Source organism: Fusarium musae, chromosome 7 (genome assembly GCF_019915245.1).
Source record: "Fusarium musae strain F31 chromosome 7, whole genome shotgun sequence".
Lineage (NCBI taxonomy): Eukaryota > Fungi > Ascomycota > Sordariomycetes > Hypocreales > Nectriaceae > Fusarium > Fusarium musae.
Window position 1 is genome coordinate 2,932,106 of NC_058393.1, and position 14,383 is coordinate 2,946,488.

At 51.2% G+C, this 14,383-nt stretch overlaps 5 protein-coding genes across 5 annotated transcripts; 4 read left to right on the top strand and 1 right to left on the bottom strand.

The window, feature by feature from the left end:
• Positions 1–115: 115 nt before the first annotated feature.
• J7337_010079 (uncharacterized protein) lies at positions 116–2,550 on the bottom strand (the record flags this gene model as incomplete). Its single annotated transcript, XM_044827666.1, has 18 exons — positions 116–211; positions 275–302; positions 362–421; positions 473–533; positions 595–619; positions 677–747; positions 798–937; positions 990–1,008; positions 1,065–1,109; positions 1,161–1,183; positions 1,235–1,398; positions 1,450–1,501; positions 1,558–1,608; positions 1,661–1,769; positions 1,866–1,983; positions 2,043–2,096; positions 2,157–2,250; positions 2,336–2,550. 18 exons carry the CDS (start codon positions 2,548–2,550, stop codon positions 116–118), a joined length of 1,425 nt encoding a protein of 474 aa, XP_044678260.1.
• Positions 2,551–3,568: 1,018 nt separating this feature from the next.
• Positions 3,569–3,910, top strand: J7337_010080 (uncharacterized protein; the record flags this gene model as incomplete). The annotated part of the gene is made up of 3 exons (XM_044827667.1): positions 3,569–3,674; positions 3,727–3,826; positions 3,880–3,910. The coding sequence occupies 3 exons, from the start codon at positions 3,569–3,571 to the stop codon at positions 3,908–3,910; spliced, it is 237 nt and encodes a 78-aa protein (XP_044678261.1).
• Positions 3,911–4,656: 746 nt separating this feature from the next.
• Positions 4,657–9,203, top strand: J7337_010081 (uncharacterized protein; the record flags this gene model as incomplete). The annotated part of the gene is made up of 2 exons (XM_044827668.1): positions 4,657–8,019; positions 8,070–9,203. The coding sequence occupies 2 exons, from the start codon at positions 4,657–4,659 to the stop codon at positions 9,201–9,203; spliced, it is 4,497 nt and encodes a 1,498-aa protein (XP_044678262.1).
• Positions 9,204–10,009: 806 nt separating this feature from the next.
• Positions 10,010–11,558, top strand: J7337_010082 (uncharacterized protein; the record flags this gene model as incomplete). The annotated part of the gene is made up of 2 exons (XM_044827669.1): positions 10,010–10,442; positions 10,495–11,558. 2 exons carry the CDS (start codon positions 10,010–10,012, stop codon positions 11,556–11,558), a joined length of 1,497 nt encoding a protein of 498 aa, XP_044678263.1.
• Positions 11,559–12,159: 601 nt separating this feature from the next.
• On the top strand, positions 12,160–12,672 carry J7337_010083 (uncharacterized protein; the record flags this gene model as incomplete). Its single annotated transcript, XM_044827670.1, has 1 exon — positions 12,160–12,672. The coding sequence occupies one exon, from the start codon at positions 12,160–12,162 to the stop codon at positions 12,670–12,672; it is 513 nt and encodes a 170-aa protein (XP_044678264.1).
• Between the last annotated feature and the right edge of the window lie 1,711 nt (positions 12,673–14,383).

Here is a 14,383-nt window from a genome sequence, read left to right on the forward strand (position 1 = left end):
GTGAAAATAACGACTATTGCTTTTGCTTTTGTTGGTAACGCCACCCCTACCAGTTCCTACATGTTTTCTTCTACATCTTGTGTTTCCAAATTCCCGTTTGCTTTCTTCATCCAACTCAAGCAGCGGTCTCCTGCGGCTTACCATTGCCCGTGAGCTGAAGATGGTATGCGTGGATAATAGAATCCGCATCGTCGATAGCAAGTGGTCGGATCTAAAAGATATTGGTGTTAGCTCAATCTACTCTGGTCATGAGTGAGGGGATGTGGTTGCTCACGTCGGCCAGTTGCTTGATCTTGGCAGTGCTATAGCGTATATGTCAGCTTCATATCCTTCGATGCTCTTCTTTAATTCGTCGACTTACACTTCCTTGATTTGGTCGTCGGTCTCGAAGCCACCGGGTCCGTCCAGGCCGAGTTGGGTACTAACAGGTATTAGTGGCGCTTAATGGTTGGAGGAGTAGGGAAAAACGAACATTCTGCCCTTGACCGCGTTCCATCCGGTGATTCTTGAGGTAATGTTAACGTAGCGAGTCACTATAACGCGTTAGCTGTCTCCTGCTTGAGACTTTTAAGAAGAAAAGAATGTAAATCGTACATCCGAACAGCGCAGGGTCGATGATCTATTCCTTGTTAGCGACTAGCCGTATTGGAAGCTATCCTGGATCGTATGTACGTACCTCGTAAGTAGAGGGATTCGCCAGAATAGCCTTGGCGTGGATACCAGCCTTGTGCGTAAAGGCACAGAAGCCTGTGAGGGGTCAGTCCAAGTCTTCACTCGATCGCCGCTTGACAACTTACCAGTGACGGGGTTGTTGAATGGAATGTTGATCTCGACAACACTCGCAACATACTCCTCAATATCTTTCAAGCGTGGAAGATCAAATGTCGCCTTGGTATACTCTGGCGCGCTTACGACCATGCGAGCCATCAAAGCACCACTTGAAGGTATCGGTAAGTGTTCTCTACTGTGTAGGGTTGAGATATACATACAGAGGGGTGATGCCGTTTCCTGTCAAAGTCTCGAGTCAGCACAACTTTCAATGAGCCAGGGATTGAAGCACTCACGCTCTCCAATTCCTAGCACAGACGTGTCCACGTGTGTGGCTCCTCCTGCGGTTGATTTAGCTGATGTTTACATAGCGATGCCAAGGACAGGACTACCTTCGAGGGCAGTGACAGCGTTCCTGAAGAGATTGTCAGCCAGCACACATTATTCAATCTTAGGAGTGTCTTACGCGACTGAGCAGCCAGTATCGTCATGGAAGTGGCATTCTTTAGACTTGTTAGCAAAGTTTTCATCATAAGAAGCAACTTGTAGAGTAGAGAAGAGGGATTGACAAGGAGTGTGAGTGAAGAAACGTCGGGTTTGAATACGCACCAATGTCGCAGCCCACCACACCTAGAACACGTTAGCATATTTATCTCTTGATCATTGCTCGCAAAACCTTACCTCGGAGCGTGCGGACGAGGTCGTAGACCATTCGGGGAGTAGCTCCTCCGACCTAGACGAGGACGCCAAGATTAGCTTCATGCGGTTCACAAAGATGACGGAAAACACGGATGCCCTACAGTGTCGGCGATACCAACGCGGTTCACGCCTGCCTTGTCCCTGTAGAGAAGGTCAACATATATCGTCGTGCTGCTTGCGTTATCCAACGTACACGGCCTGGTAAAGGGCGAGGATATCGACGAGGTCGGATCGGAAACTGTCCTCGGAACTAAATCGCACCTCAACTCCCTTGCTATTGCGTTTATTAGGGACTGGTGCGTCTAAAACCTGTGCAGATTGCAATTAACTTACGACTTGACGTATTCAATGACTTCGAGGGCCCTGAGAAATCCAGTCAGTACAACAATGCCATCCACCGGTCTCGGGAAAGGGCACATACGTCTGCTTGATCATAGCCATGGACTTTCCATGGCTGTACTCGCGAAGGAAGGATGAAGTGCCGATGACGAGATCTACACCGTCAACTCCGCATTCCTGATCATGTTAGTTAAACGATCGTATGTCTGCAGATGTCGCTGATGAGACTGGCTTACCACTGCGCGCTTGGCATCTTCCATGTTGCATCGAACGTGTGTCAAGATCTTGGCCTATTGTAGAATGTGAGCGATGATGTCAGATGGTTCTGCACCCCAGAAGAGCGGCCTCACCTTGAGTCCAAGCGAGCAAATGTACTTGCAGTCGTCGTATGAGGCTTGGGAGCTCACAGGGCTCGTAAGCTCAATATACTGACATCCAAACTCACTGTCGTCCGTTAAAATATTTTCACGAGAAGGTCCGGCGTCGTGAACAGAACAGCTTGGCGGGCGCGGGCGGGGGGTTGTCTTACGAGAGCATGGTTGCGATCTTGACCTTGTGCTCACGAGTGAAGAAGGCATTGGCGAATTGCTCTCCCTCGCGCAGAGTTGACTCGATGATCTGGTATCGCTGTGTGTTGCTCAGGTAGTCCTGGACCTGGCTGTAAGGCGAGGACGACGGTAAGTTGGCCCTCGAGGCCGGGTGCGGGGCGGGAGCCTCGGCTGAATCGTTGTCAGTGCCGCACATCGTGCCAGGCTGTGTCTTTGAAGAGAGGTTCGTTTGTATTTCCTTTCGGTATCGTAGTCAGGCAAAAAAGCAATGTCGCGAACAGAATAGTCGTCGTAGAATGCTCAGGGTGAAGAGGTGAGGTTCGAGATTGGCGACCACTAGAAATGTTTACCAAAGTCAAGGTCCTAATTCGGTGCGCGGGGCATCAAGTTAGGGTGGGGACCCCGGAATCGCCAATTGAACCAATCAGAGGAACCCCTTTGCGTGCAATGACACACAGAAGCTTTAACGCTCCCTCCGACTTCGCTTCAGTGGGAGCAAGACGGGAGCGGCGATGCTGACTAACCAGGCCAGGGCGCGGGCTCCCTCTGTTTCGCTGTAGACTAGGTACCTAAGTAATTTCATCATTAAGGTACCTTGGGGCAAAGATCCTGAGCTTTCTTCCCCCCTTGGCTCCCTCAATCTGCAAGCTAACTGAGAGAGGCTCTGGACCCTTTGACCCCCGACGCTTTGCTCGATCCTCATTAGCCCTCCTGTTATCTTTTCAGCTCCCATTGCACGGCGGTGTCACTAGCTTGGCTCTCACATCGACCAAGGTTCACTTACCCCTCACCAGGAAAGCATCGCGACAATCAGCCAAGAAGCTTTCCGTCTTTGAAACAGCCATGATGAAATACCCAGAGTCATATACCGGAATTAGAATCAGCATCCGGCAATGCGTGCCGTGAGACTGCGAACGGGCCTTGGTACAGTAACTCAGGGTCTGAAGTGACGTAGGCTGAACCCCTGTAAAGTGGGAGATGACGAAAGAGGGGGGCATGCAGATGTTGGCACTTTGGTGAGATCTAATGGATCTGCCGGTTTTATTTCTCCATTCTGTAAATGTGACTTGAACAAAGTCGGAAATGGTTCGTTATTATCAGCTGCGGGCTGAGAGGTATAAGAAGGACGGAATGTCGCTGCTGCATTGAGTTCTTTGTCACATCAAACCACTTCACTTACATCTACAACCCAAATCAATACACTCAAACTCACAATGGATTTTATCAAGAACGCTGTGTCTGGTGGCTCCAAGTCTGATGATGCCTCCAAGACCGACTCCAAGACCGACTCCAACAACCAGGAGGACTATGTCGATAAGGGTATTGCTCTTCAAATGCCTCATGAAGCTTGACAGATTACTGACATTCATAGGTGTTGAATTCCTCAACAAGCAGGCTGGCTTCAACATCTCCCGCGACAACCAGGAGAAGGCTACCGACTTTGCCCGCAGCCAGTACGAGAAGCAGACTGGGTAAGTGGCGTTTGCCCTTCATCGTGGCTGGAACTGTGGCTAACAATCCTCAGCAACAAGGTCGACCCCAAGATCTCTAACTAGAGAGAGGAATAATGTTTAATGACGGAAGCTCAAATAGTGTGGGCATGAATTAATATGACATAATTACTTCAATTCAATTCGATGGGTCCAAGTGACATCAAGGTTGACGTGAATCACTGCTCGTAGATCAAACTCCTGCGAATCATCAATCCACAAAATAAACGAGTTGGATCGGAAGGATTGTTTCACTTCGATACGAATTGCTTACTCGCTTAGGAATTAAGTTCTCTTCTCCAACTCAAACCCTTGTCTCAACCTGTGATCTAACGATCAAAAGCAAGTTTACTGTCTCAGGCTGAAGCAAAAGTGTAAATCACCTCGTATCTCTGCATCCATGACGACGCCTTGCTGTGAATTCGAGTATCGCTGTCATTGAATTCTAGACTCGAAAGCATAAAGCGCTGACAGGTTGTCCCAAGCAACGAGCCAAGCTTCAATTCGACCACATGGATCAGCCCCGCTATTTCCCCTCCAACCGCCGCTAAACAACCAGCGCAGGGGGAGCGATACAGTCTACGATTGGCTGAGACCATACACCATCAACGGCGCCCTGAAGGGATAGACTTTAGCGCAGTCAGGTTTTCTCTTTAGTGAGAGCTTATGGCGGGCGATGCCCAGAAGGACAAAACATTCAGCATCCCCATTCAATACCCGACAATCTCCATCCACATTCGCATCTGCATCAATCACAATCCACCAGCACAGCACACCACAGTTGCCTCGCATAGCGGTCGCCGCAATGCATCATGGCCAACGATGAGCGAGAAAACAGCCAGAGCCCAAAGGCTCAGGCTCCCAGCCCAAGCCCGAGTCCAAGCGGCACCAGGGACGGGTCGCGTCCACAGACGGCCCATCGCGTCTCACACACCGGCAGCGATGATCTCGAGGCCACTGAGACATCAGAGATGACTGACGATACAGCCGCCGACACGTCGCAGGCCCAGCCAACAAACCCAACCACAGCGACATCTCCACACGACATTGCGATAACCGTTGATGATACGCACGCAAAATCTCAGACCCGGATAATTCCCCAGAGCACCAGCAATCCCCCCACAAGCCACGAAGACTCGATGCTGCATTTGCCTGGCCACTCTGCCCCTGAAACCAGCTACTTCGACCCTATTTCCGTCGATGTCACACGGGGACATGACGACTCCTTGACTGAGGAGGACGTTAGACGCCACCTGAGAGACGTGGAGTCTAGCTTCTTGCCCGCCTTGTCACCCATTCCAACAGCATCCACGAACCAGGAGGGCGGCGTCGACGACACGTACCAATTCGACTCCCCGACAAAAAAGCCTGCGCCTGCTCCCCAACCTCTACAGCGACATCAGGAAGAAGAGGAGGATCACGATGTAACTGTCGCGAGCACGAACACTTCCGGCTTTGAGAACTTTTCATCACCGACTGCTGCTGCAACACGAAGAACTATTTCGCGCGCCGTTAGCATGGCGAGTCAGCCTGACAATCGCAACACAAGCTACGACGAGAGCGAAAAGGACGACACGGAACAAGAGAGCTCACAGGTATCCAGCGCTGGTGATAACGAGGCCCCTTTATCGAGAACACATTCCTTGTCCGAAAAAGTCGATGCGGGCAGCACCCCTGGTCAATCGCTTCGAAGCCGACGACCAAAATATCTGCGCAGTCGTTTTGGAAGCCAGCGATCGTCGACATCCTCATTTGCTACGAACCCCGAGTCTCACGAAGGCAGTGACATGACCGTTGGTCTTGGTACCGATTACGCTTTACAATCTGGCGGTGCAGTCCCCGCCATTGGATTGCTACGAAATCCCAGCAATCCGATGCTACGATCCATCAGCATAGGGAGCATGGGCAGTGTTGGATCGGCATTCGGCGCTGAGGATTACACAGATACTTCTTTACCGCAACTCGAACCGCTGCACGAAGTCGATAGTCCAGAACGACAGCGACAGGATTTGCTAGAGACACCGAAGCCCTCTAAGGAAGGGTTCACCACAGCGCCTACTGATACGGTCATCGCGCGGCATGTTAGAAACGTCCAGGTACCCGAGTCTCTGGCCAAGGAGTACAAGTACAAGGGTGGACTTGAAACACCCCGGAAACATTCCTCAATCACCATGGGTTCCGTCAACACCGCCCGATCGGGCAAGAACTTGACGCTCAAAGAACAGAGCAGCACAATTGAGAGGCTGTCAAAGGAGAACTTCGATCTCAAGCTCAAAGTTATGTTCTTGAGCGATCGTCTTGACAAGCTGTCGGAAGAGGGTATCAAGGAAATGATCTCGGAGAATGTCGACCTTAAGACTGGTCTTGCGGTACTCCAACGTGACAACAAGGTTTTGCGGAGGCGGGTCAAAGAATTGGAGAAGCAAGTCCGAGATGAGGGAGAGCGTCCAAGCACAGCGCACAGTGGTGCATCATCGACAGACCAAACGGCCCGAATGGGAGATGAAGAGCGAGAGGAAGAGCTCATCTTTTTGCGGGAGCGGGTTGAGGAGTATGCCACCGAGATTGAGCGCCTACGGTCCGAAAGTTTAACCAAGGAGAATGAGCGACGAAAGTTTGCCGACATCGTCAGATCTCTTGGCGAGCGTAATAGCGGAAACATGGAGCGAGAAGAAGAGGCCGATGTGTGGAAGGACCTTCTGGAGCAAGAGACTGCGCGCAGAGAACAAGCCGATGACGAGAATAAGAGACTACGGGAAGAGGTGTTCAAGCTAAAGCAAGACATGTCTAGCCTGACTAGCGGGGGAGGCTTGCACCACACAACAAACATTTACAACATCACCAAGAAACATCGCGACGGCAATGTATCGCCAGGTCGACCTGTCTCTGGCCTCTCAGGCGATATGGAGGGTTCAAATGGCAATTTTAGTGCAGCGACCACACTCGTTGATGAACTACGTCGCGAGAGTGAGCAGCTGCGTCATGAGAATGCCGAATTAAGACGCGAGGTTGGTGCGCAGACATCCATGCTGACTTCGAGGAACCGCGAAAAGGAGCGCCTCTACCAGGAGATTGAGGACCTCAAGATGGCTCAGCGACGAGGTCGGCCTGCCCCATCAACAATTGACAGTCTTCTTGAGCGATCGGCTTCACAGGTTGGTGGTATGGAGAGGCCACAGTCGCGGGGTAGCATGAAGACACGGACGCAGATTGAGGAGGAAGCCGACCGTGAACAACTCGAGAACAAGATGAACGAGATGCGCGACAAACTCAGCGAGGTCAAGCTGCAGAATCAAGAGTTGCAGCGCGAGCTTGAGATTTGCATGGAGGACTTTGAGGCTGCTATCGGCGACAAGCGACAGGCTGAAGAAGCAGCGATGACTCTGCAGGAGGACCTCAACAATGCGATGAACGATCTTGTCGCTCTGCAATCCGAACGTGACGAAGCTCTTCGTGAGCAGAACGAGATGGAGAGTGAATTTGAAGCGCTACGGAAGGAAGCTCAAGAGGAGATTGACGCGTTGGAATCTGAGGCCGATCAGCAAGCCGAGGAGATGCAACGAGTACAAGCAGATCTACAGGACCGCTCAGAAAACTTTGACGCCTTGCAGGAAGAGATGCGCAAGATGAGCGAAGCCTTGATACGACTTGAAGACGACCAGGAGAATAAATTGCGACGCATCCAACAGCTCGAGCAAGAATTGGACTCGTCGAACAAGGAGCTTGAAGAGCTGGAGCAGAAGCTCATGGAGGCGAATGACAAGAACCAGCGACTTTCTGTACAGCAAGAGTCGTCACAAGGAGAGATTGCATTCCTACGAGAAGAGCAAGAGACCGACAAGATACGCATCGGCGATCTCGAAGCTGCGATGGCCAATGCCGAACAAAGCATCCGCGAAGAAAAGGAACGAGTCAAGGAACTGGAGAACCGTCTCCAACAAGAGAGACACCAGCGAGAAATTGTGGCGGACCAGGAGAAGGAGGAGGTTCAGCAGTTTGTCAACGAGCTCAACCGGGAAGCGTCAGCGGCCAAGGATGAGGCTCGTCGTCTGCGTAAGAACTTGACGTCGAGGGAGGTTGAGGCGACGGAGTGGAAGGAGAGGTTGATGGAGCTTGAGAATAATCTTCGTGAAGCTCTCGGTGACCTCAACGGTACCCGCTCTTCGCTCCTCAAGGTAAGTTGGCTCGTCTCGTATTTGTGGGGGATTTACGCTAACGGTTTTAGTCTATCGCCAAGTTACAGCGGGAGCTTGAGAATACGATCCGCGATCTGGATGCCAGCAAGGCGGCGCTGGTGGAGAAGGATCGTATCATCAAAATGCGCGATTCACTACTTGAGTCTCATGCGCTTGAGAGTCGCAAACTTGCAGAGTTACTCGACAAGGAGCGCATTGCCCACCGCAACACAAAATCGCAGTACGACACGTTCCAGAAGTCTCATCAGCACCTTACCCGTACTGCAAGCAGTCAGGATGTTCGCATCGCTGAGCTCGAGACGAACAAGAGTCAGGATCGCAGGAGGATCGCACAGCTTGAGCAGTCGATGCGCGATCAGCTACAAGAGCGCAATGAACTACTCCTCCAGCTTTGGCACAAGCTCAGTAAATTGTGCGGAAGGGAATGGGTCCACGGCAACTCCCTCATCGACCGCCAAGTCCTCCCCTCAATCGAAGTCATCGCCAACCGCCTCCCCAGCTTCACCAAGAACCTCATGGCCGCCGTCAAAGCCATCGAGAACATGATTGGCTCCTTCGAGGTGCGCATCAAATCCGTCGAGCGCGACCTCCACAGGGAGTATCAGACGCTTGAGTCCAACCTCGAAGTGCGCACCAAGAAACTGGACCGTCTCGAAACCATGGTTAGAAACTCGGTCGCTTCAGGATCTCTAAGCCACGACGCACGGTACTCCCGCCTCGAAGAAGCATACCGCCAGCTCAAAGTCGAAAACGCCACGCTCCGGACCGCAAACGACGTACGCGCGAGGGCTTCATACTCTAGCACCGAATTAGTTCCTCACTCACCTTCACCATCTGTCCCCCGCGGCCCTAACGACCAACGCACAAGCCGTTCTAAATCCCGCTCAACCATTACGCGCGCACACACCACCACCGCACTACCAGGTTCTTCAGCAGGTGGTCTAGGACTCCGCGACATGGCTGCGCTAAGCGAGGAGAACAACGGCGCAGCGAACGATAACAGGTGGTTGTTTAGACTGCGGGACATGGAGTATAAGCTCAAGATGGAGCGGGAGGGACGGAACCAGGATAGACATGCTGCGAGGCAGAGGCTGGGGGGGTTGGAGATGGAGAATAGGGACTTGAAGGAGAGGATGAAGAGGGCGCTGGGGGACCTGGATTAAAAAAGCGTGGGATGGGTATGTTGATTATTAGCATAGATGGGAGCTAGGTGTTGATTACATGTGTATAACTGGACTGCATAGCTTAAGTACAGGTATTCTTTTTTGTTGGTGTTGGGGAATATATTTGGGTATTATGATCATTGGTGGATGGTGATGGTGATTTTAGTTACTGATTGAGTGAGGTGTGCTGTAGTGGGGCATCAGTAATGTGAGTTATTGGGGGACACTTGTGAGGAGAGAAACGAAGGACCTTCTATGTAAGTAATGAAGACTTAGGTAAACTTAGGTAAATATATCTTGTCAAGACTTGGGACCACCTTATTTGTAACCTGATTTAATGTCAAAAGTCTTCTCAATCCCTGAGGGCAAATCACTGTAAGCTAGCTTGAAGTTGGGGACCGCGATGTAAGCGACGGGAATAGTTGTGTAAAATTAAGCCAGTTCGGGAGAATTTTAGGTCCCCTAGATACACTTCGCTTGGGTCTCTGAACTGCGGTGTTTTCCCTGTGGCTGGTAACTTTGATATTTTGTGCTGAAGGAATGTCGTGGCCATGAGGACCATCTGGAGTAACCCCACATTGAACAAGGTTCTTACTCCCCGAAGCTGGGGAATGAATTTCTTGCTTTTCTAGTTGAGATGCGGAATGTCCGAAAGGAGCAAGACCGCGTTCTCCTCAATTCGATATAAGATCCAACACCATTATCTCTTCACCATTCTATATCGTCCTCTATCTTATCGCAACCTTCTCATCACTCTCATAATATCTTTCACATTCTTTCCATCGATTCTAGCATCTTTTGTCAAAATGCTCCGCGCATCCCTCGCCAAGTCCTCCCCCCCTGTCCTCCGCCGCTGCATGACATCGCTAGCCTCCGCCAAAAAAGAAGGCGACATCTCGGATGCATTTACTTCGCTATCCGGGGCCCAGCGCGAGCCTTTACCAGATCGATATCGTCAGCTGAAACTTGCACTCCTACAAGGTCGAGAAGATAAGATTGTGCAATCATGGAAGAAGCTGCTTCGTGAGTTGAAGCGGGAGAATGAGATTGTTGCGAACAAGGGACCGGGTGTTATACCACAGATTGAGTTTAAGGACCTTGAGAAGAGGAATGATGCATTGAGGGAGGAGGTTAAGAAGAGAGGCGTTGTTGTGGTGAGGGGTGTTGTTCCGGAGGGTGAGGCGAGGGCGTATAAGGCTGAGGTGGAGGAGTATGTTGCTAGGAATCCATCTACACGAGGTAATCTACCCCTACACTTCGCTTTTCAATTGGCTTAGACTGACAATCACAGCATTTCCACCTCACGATCCTCAAGTCTACGAATTATACTGGTCACCACCCCAACTAAAAGCCCGCTCACACCCAAACTTCCTGTCCGTCCAACAAAACCTCATGTCCCTCTGGCACACCACATCCCCGACATCAATCTCCCTCTCCCAACCCTTCAGCTACGCCGACCGCCTGCGTATCCGCCAACCCGGCGATGCCAGCTTCGCTCTCGGTCCCCACATCGACGGCGGAAGTGTCGAGCGCTGGGAACCAGAGGGTTACGGCGCAGGACACGTCTACGACTCCATCCTCCAAGGAAACTGGGAGACCTACGATCCATGGGATGCAAGCGGCCGTGTCGACGCTGTGAACAATCGGTACGATGGATTGGGTGCATGTTCGATGTTTAGAATGTGGCAGGGGTGGATGAGCATGAGTCGTACGAAGCCTGGGGAGGGGACATTGTTGGTTAATCCGCTGGTGAAGCTATCTATGGCGTATGTGCTGCTGAGGCCGTTTTTCAAGGCGAGGAGTGGAAGTTTGGGGGAGGGGTACTTGGAGGAGGGGAATTGGGAGTTGATGAGGGATGTTGATAGTGAGTTGCAGGGTGCGACGCCGGGGACGGGACAGGAGTTGACGGGTGAGCTGCATCCGCATTTGGAGCTTGAGAGGACGATGGTCCACGTCCCTGAGATACGACCTGGAGATTTCGTAGCATGGCACTGCGACAGTAAGTCTCTCCACTCTAACTCTTACTACCCCAAATTACCATCGGTATTAATGAACATAGCAATCCACTCAGTCGACAAAGTACACGCCGGCAAAGCAGACTCTTCAGTGCTGTACATCCCCATCTGTCCGATCACGGCGCAGAACGCAGAGTACATGGTCCGTCAGCGCGAGGCTTTCCTCCGTGGCACGCCGGGACCGGACTTCCCTGGCGGTGCGGGGGAGGCCGGGCATGTGGGGCGGGGCACGGAGGAGATGCTTGACGGAGCGGCTCGTCGGGCGATGGGCCTGAGTGCGCTGAGGACGGAGGGGGAGGGGGATGTTGTGAGAGAGGCGAATCGGATCCTTGGGTTTTAGGTGATGGCCTCAATTGTGATTTCTTGTCCGTTATTTCGTCCGTCACGGTCATTTCTTCGGTTACCTGTCATTTATTTTTCACACCGGTTATTTCTGCAGTCATATTTGCCGGCCATTTTTCTGGTTCTCCGTGTCTCATTCGGATCAGGTACAGTAGTTTGTAATCAAACTCTGGTTTGTAAGCCAGTTTCATGAATCGTGCGATATTCCCACCCGTTTGGAACACTTGTTCAACGGACATCCAACGAAAGAACCCGTGTCTCTTATCCCGCACGGATGTCGGACAGCGATGATCCGGAGACGTTTAGCGTCACTACCAGTCTCCGCAATGGTCTCAATGGATCCATTACTAATCGAGGAAGCATCTAGAGTCTTCAACCGGGTCGATCTGAGGGGGTGAAACTGGAAAGGTCCATTAGTAAAGCAAGCGGTGTAGACAGTGGAGAAGGATTGAGGTTCTCTTGAAACGGGGAGAGGAAGAGATATATATACCCCGTAGACATCGCCTCTCGGATTGTCCGGACAAACAAGCTTCATCACGCAATACACTACTATACCCAATTCACTCTCCATCACCACCAACAAGGTTTCACTGCCCATCATGAGCTACACACTCTACGACGCCGCCATCCTCCACACCAAGGAAGCTCTCAACTCCTTGTCCTCCATCCTCAAGAAAGCCGAGTCCCACGCCAACGCCGCGTCCTTCACCACCGCCAAACTGGCCCCTGACATGCTGGACCTGAGCTTCCAGGTCCACTTCACCACCGACACAGCGCAAAAGATTGTCGCGCGCACAACCGGCACCGAGCCGCTGACCCTGTCCCGCGACGAGTGCACTACATTTGAGCAGTACCACAAGAGAATCGCGCAGGTTCTCGAGGTTGTGGAGAAGGCTGATAGGGAACTTGTTGAGAAGCGTGGTGCGGAGGTTGTTACTATTGGGCTGGGACCGGGGAAGAGTGCGGATATGAAGGTTAGGGATTATGTGCAGGGATATGGAATTCCTAATGTCTTCTTTCACTTGACGACTGCGTATGCGATTTTGAGGAAGGAGGGTGTTGAGTTGGGGAAGCAGGATTATATCGGTGCCTTCATGAACCAGTACTTTTAAGCTCCGATAGAGGTTGAGCTGGTGGATTGGGATTAATAAAAAGTGATTTGACGTTGACTGAGGGTATATGACGGATAGTGAGCGTCTATTGAAAGTGACCAAGATCTAAACATTTAAATCACCTAACTTGAGGATGAGTGCGTGTTGAACTTGAGATATTTTGACATTATTATAAGTTTTTTGATGCTCTTAAGCTTCGAGTGTTGATGAGTCCTTGATTGGTTCATGCTAAGTTCAGGGTAGCTGTAGCTGTAGCTGCAGCTGAAACTGTAGTCAAGCTGTCACACAAGAGCAGATCCATTTGTCATCCTTGCTCGCCCCTCCAGGTCCATTCAGGTTCCCGCCACTAACGCCGCCACTCCAACATCTCCATCTACATCTTGAATTCAGCATCTTCAATTACCCTTCCTCCTCACCAAAATGGCTGCACACTGGTGGCTCCTCCGCGCAATCCAATCCTTCGAAGTTCGTCCCCTCCCTTCCCTCTCTCTTATTATTAATCACTAACAAACTACAGGATCACATCGTCGCATCCGTACGCCTCCCAACCTCAACCGTTACTCTCCTTACTAACAATGATGGCCTAGATCCTCCGCCAACCAGGTTTCCACCGCGCAGTAACACGCATCCACAAGACCATCCACGAGAAGCAGCACGGACGAAATCCTCACGAGCCTTTGGCGCCGGGCGAAGCGACGGCGGATCCGAATACTGCTGGGAAGAATTCAGAGTTTGCGAAGCATTTTTTGGATGAGATTAAGAATCAGTTTAGAGGGAAGCCGACGGATATAACGAGGAAGTGAAGGAGATGGATTGACGATTTTATGATACCCTGAATAACTGTGATGATTGACGATGGTGGGAGGTATAAGAGGTGGATTGCAAGATGGAGAATGGGACAGGCGATTATGAACGACTCGTGCGATCGAGCCTCGAATGCTACAACCATGTGCATGTCGCGGGATCTGAAATGGTCAGCGAGGAGATGGACGGTATCTTTTGAGGACAACTAAGTCGCCGGTTGAACCGAGCAGACACCTCTACTTGATCCTCCAGCCATTCGCCTCAGCACCACGATCTACGACCAACACGACGCACAAGACTCCGATCATCTCACCCATGAAGCTTTATCTGTCAGCGCCGTTAGCGAGATCGTTTGGAAACAAGACGGTCGCTTTACTGTACATTACCGCGCCTACGGGCTGCCAATCATACCGATTACCGCTCCATGTCTATTCCTTCATTGCTGAACCGTCTATTGTTGCAAAAGCCATGTCCATCTTACAGATTACATGGCAGACAACATGCCACCATGTTTATATCTTTTCCGACCAACGCCGATAATTGCCCCCATTTCTTCAAGTTCACCCTGCATCGCCTTAATCGACCAAGTCTTGGTGTAGTGTGCTGGGTATGTGTACTCGTAGTGTCGTCGAGAAGAGCGACGATCTCAGTGCTGGTATCTTTCGATGATGTTTTCCACATGGTGACTGATGTTTAAGAGCGAAACACGCCATACCAGCAGCAAAGCCAGTTTTATAGCCCAGGCATTTGTCGCTGACCGTGAGCTTCTGTCATCTCACGCGTGGTCATCGTCTTACTAAAATTCTGGAAATAGCCGCGCCAAGTATCACCACCAAAGTAAGTTTTTAGCCGTTCACCAACGGGCGCAACAACACCAACTCACCAACCAGCCATCAAGAATCACCGG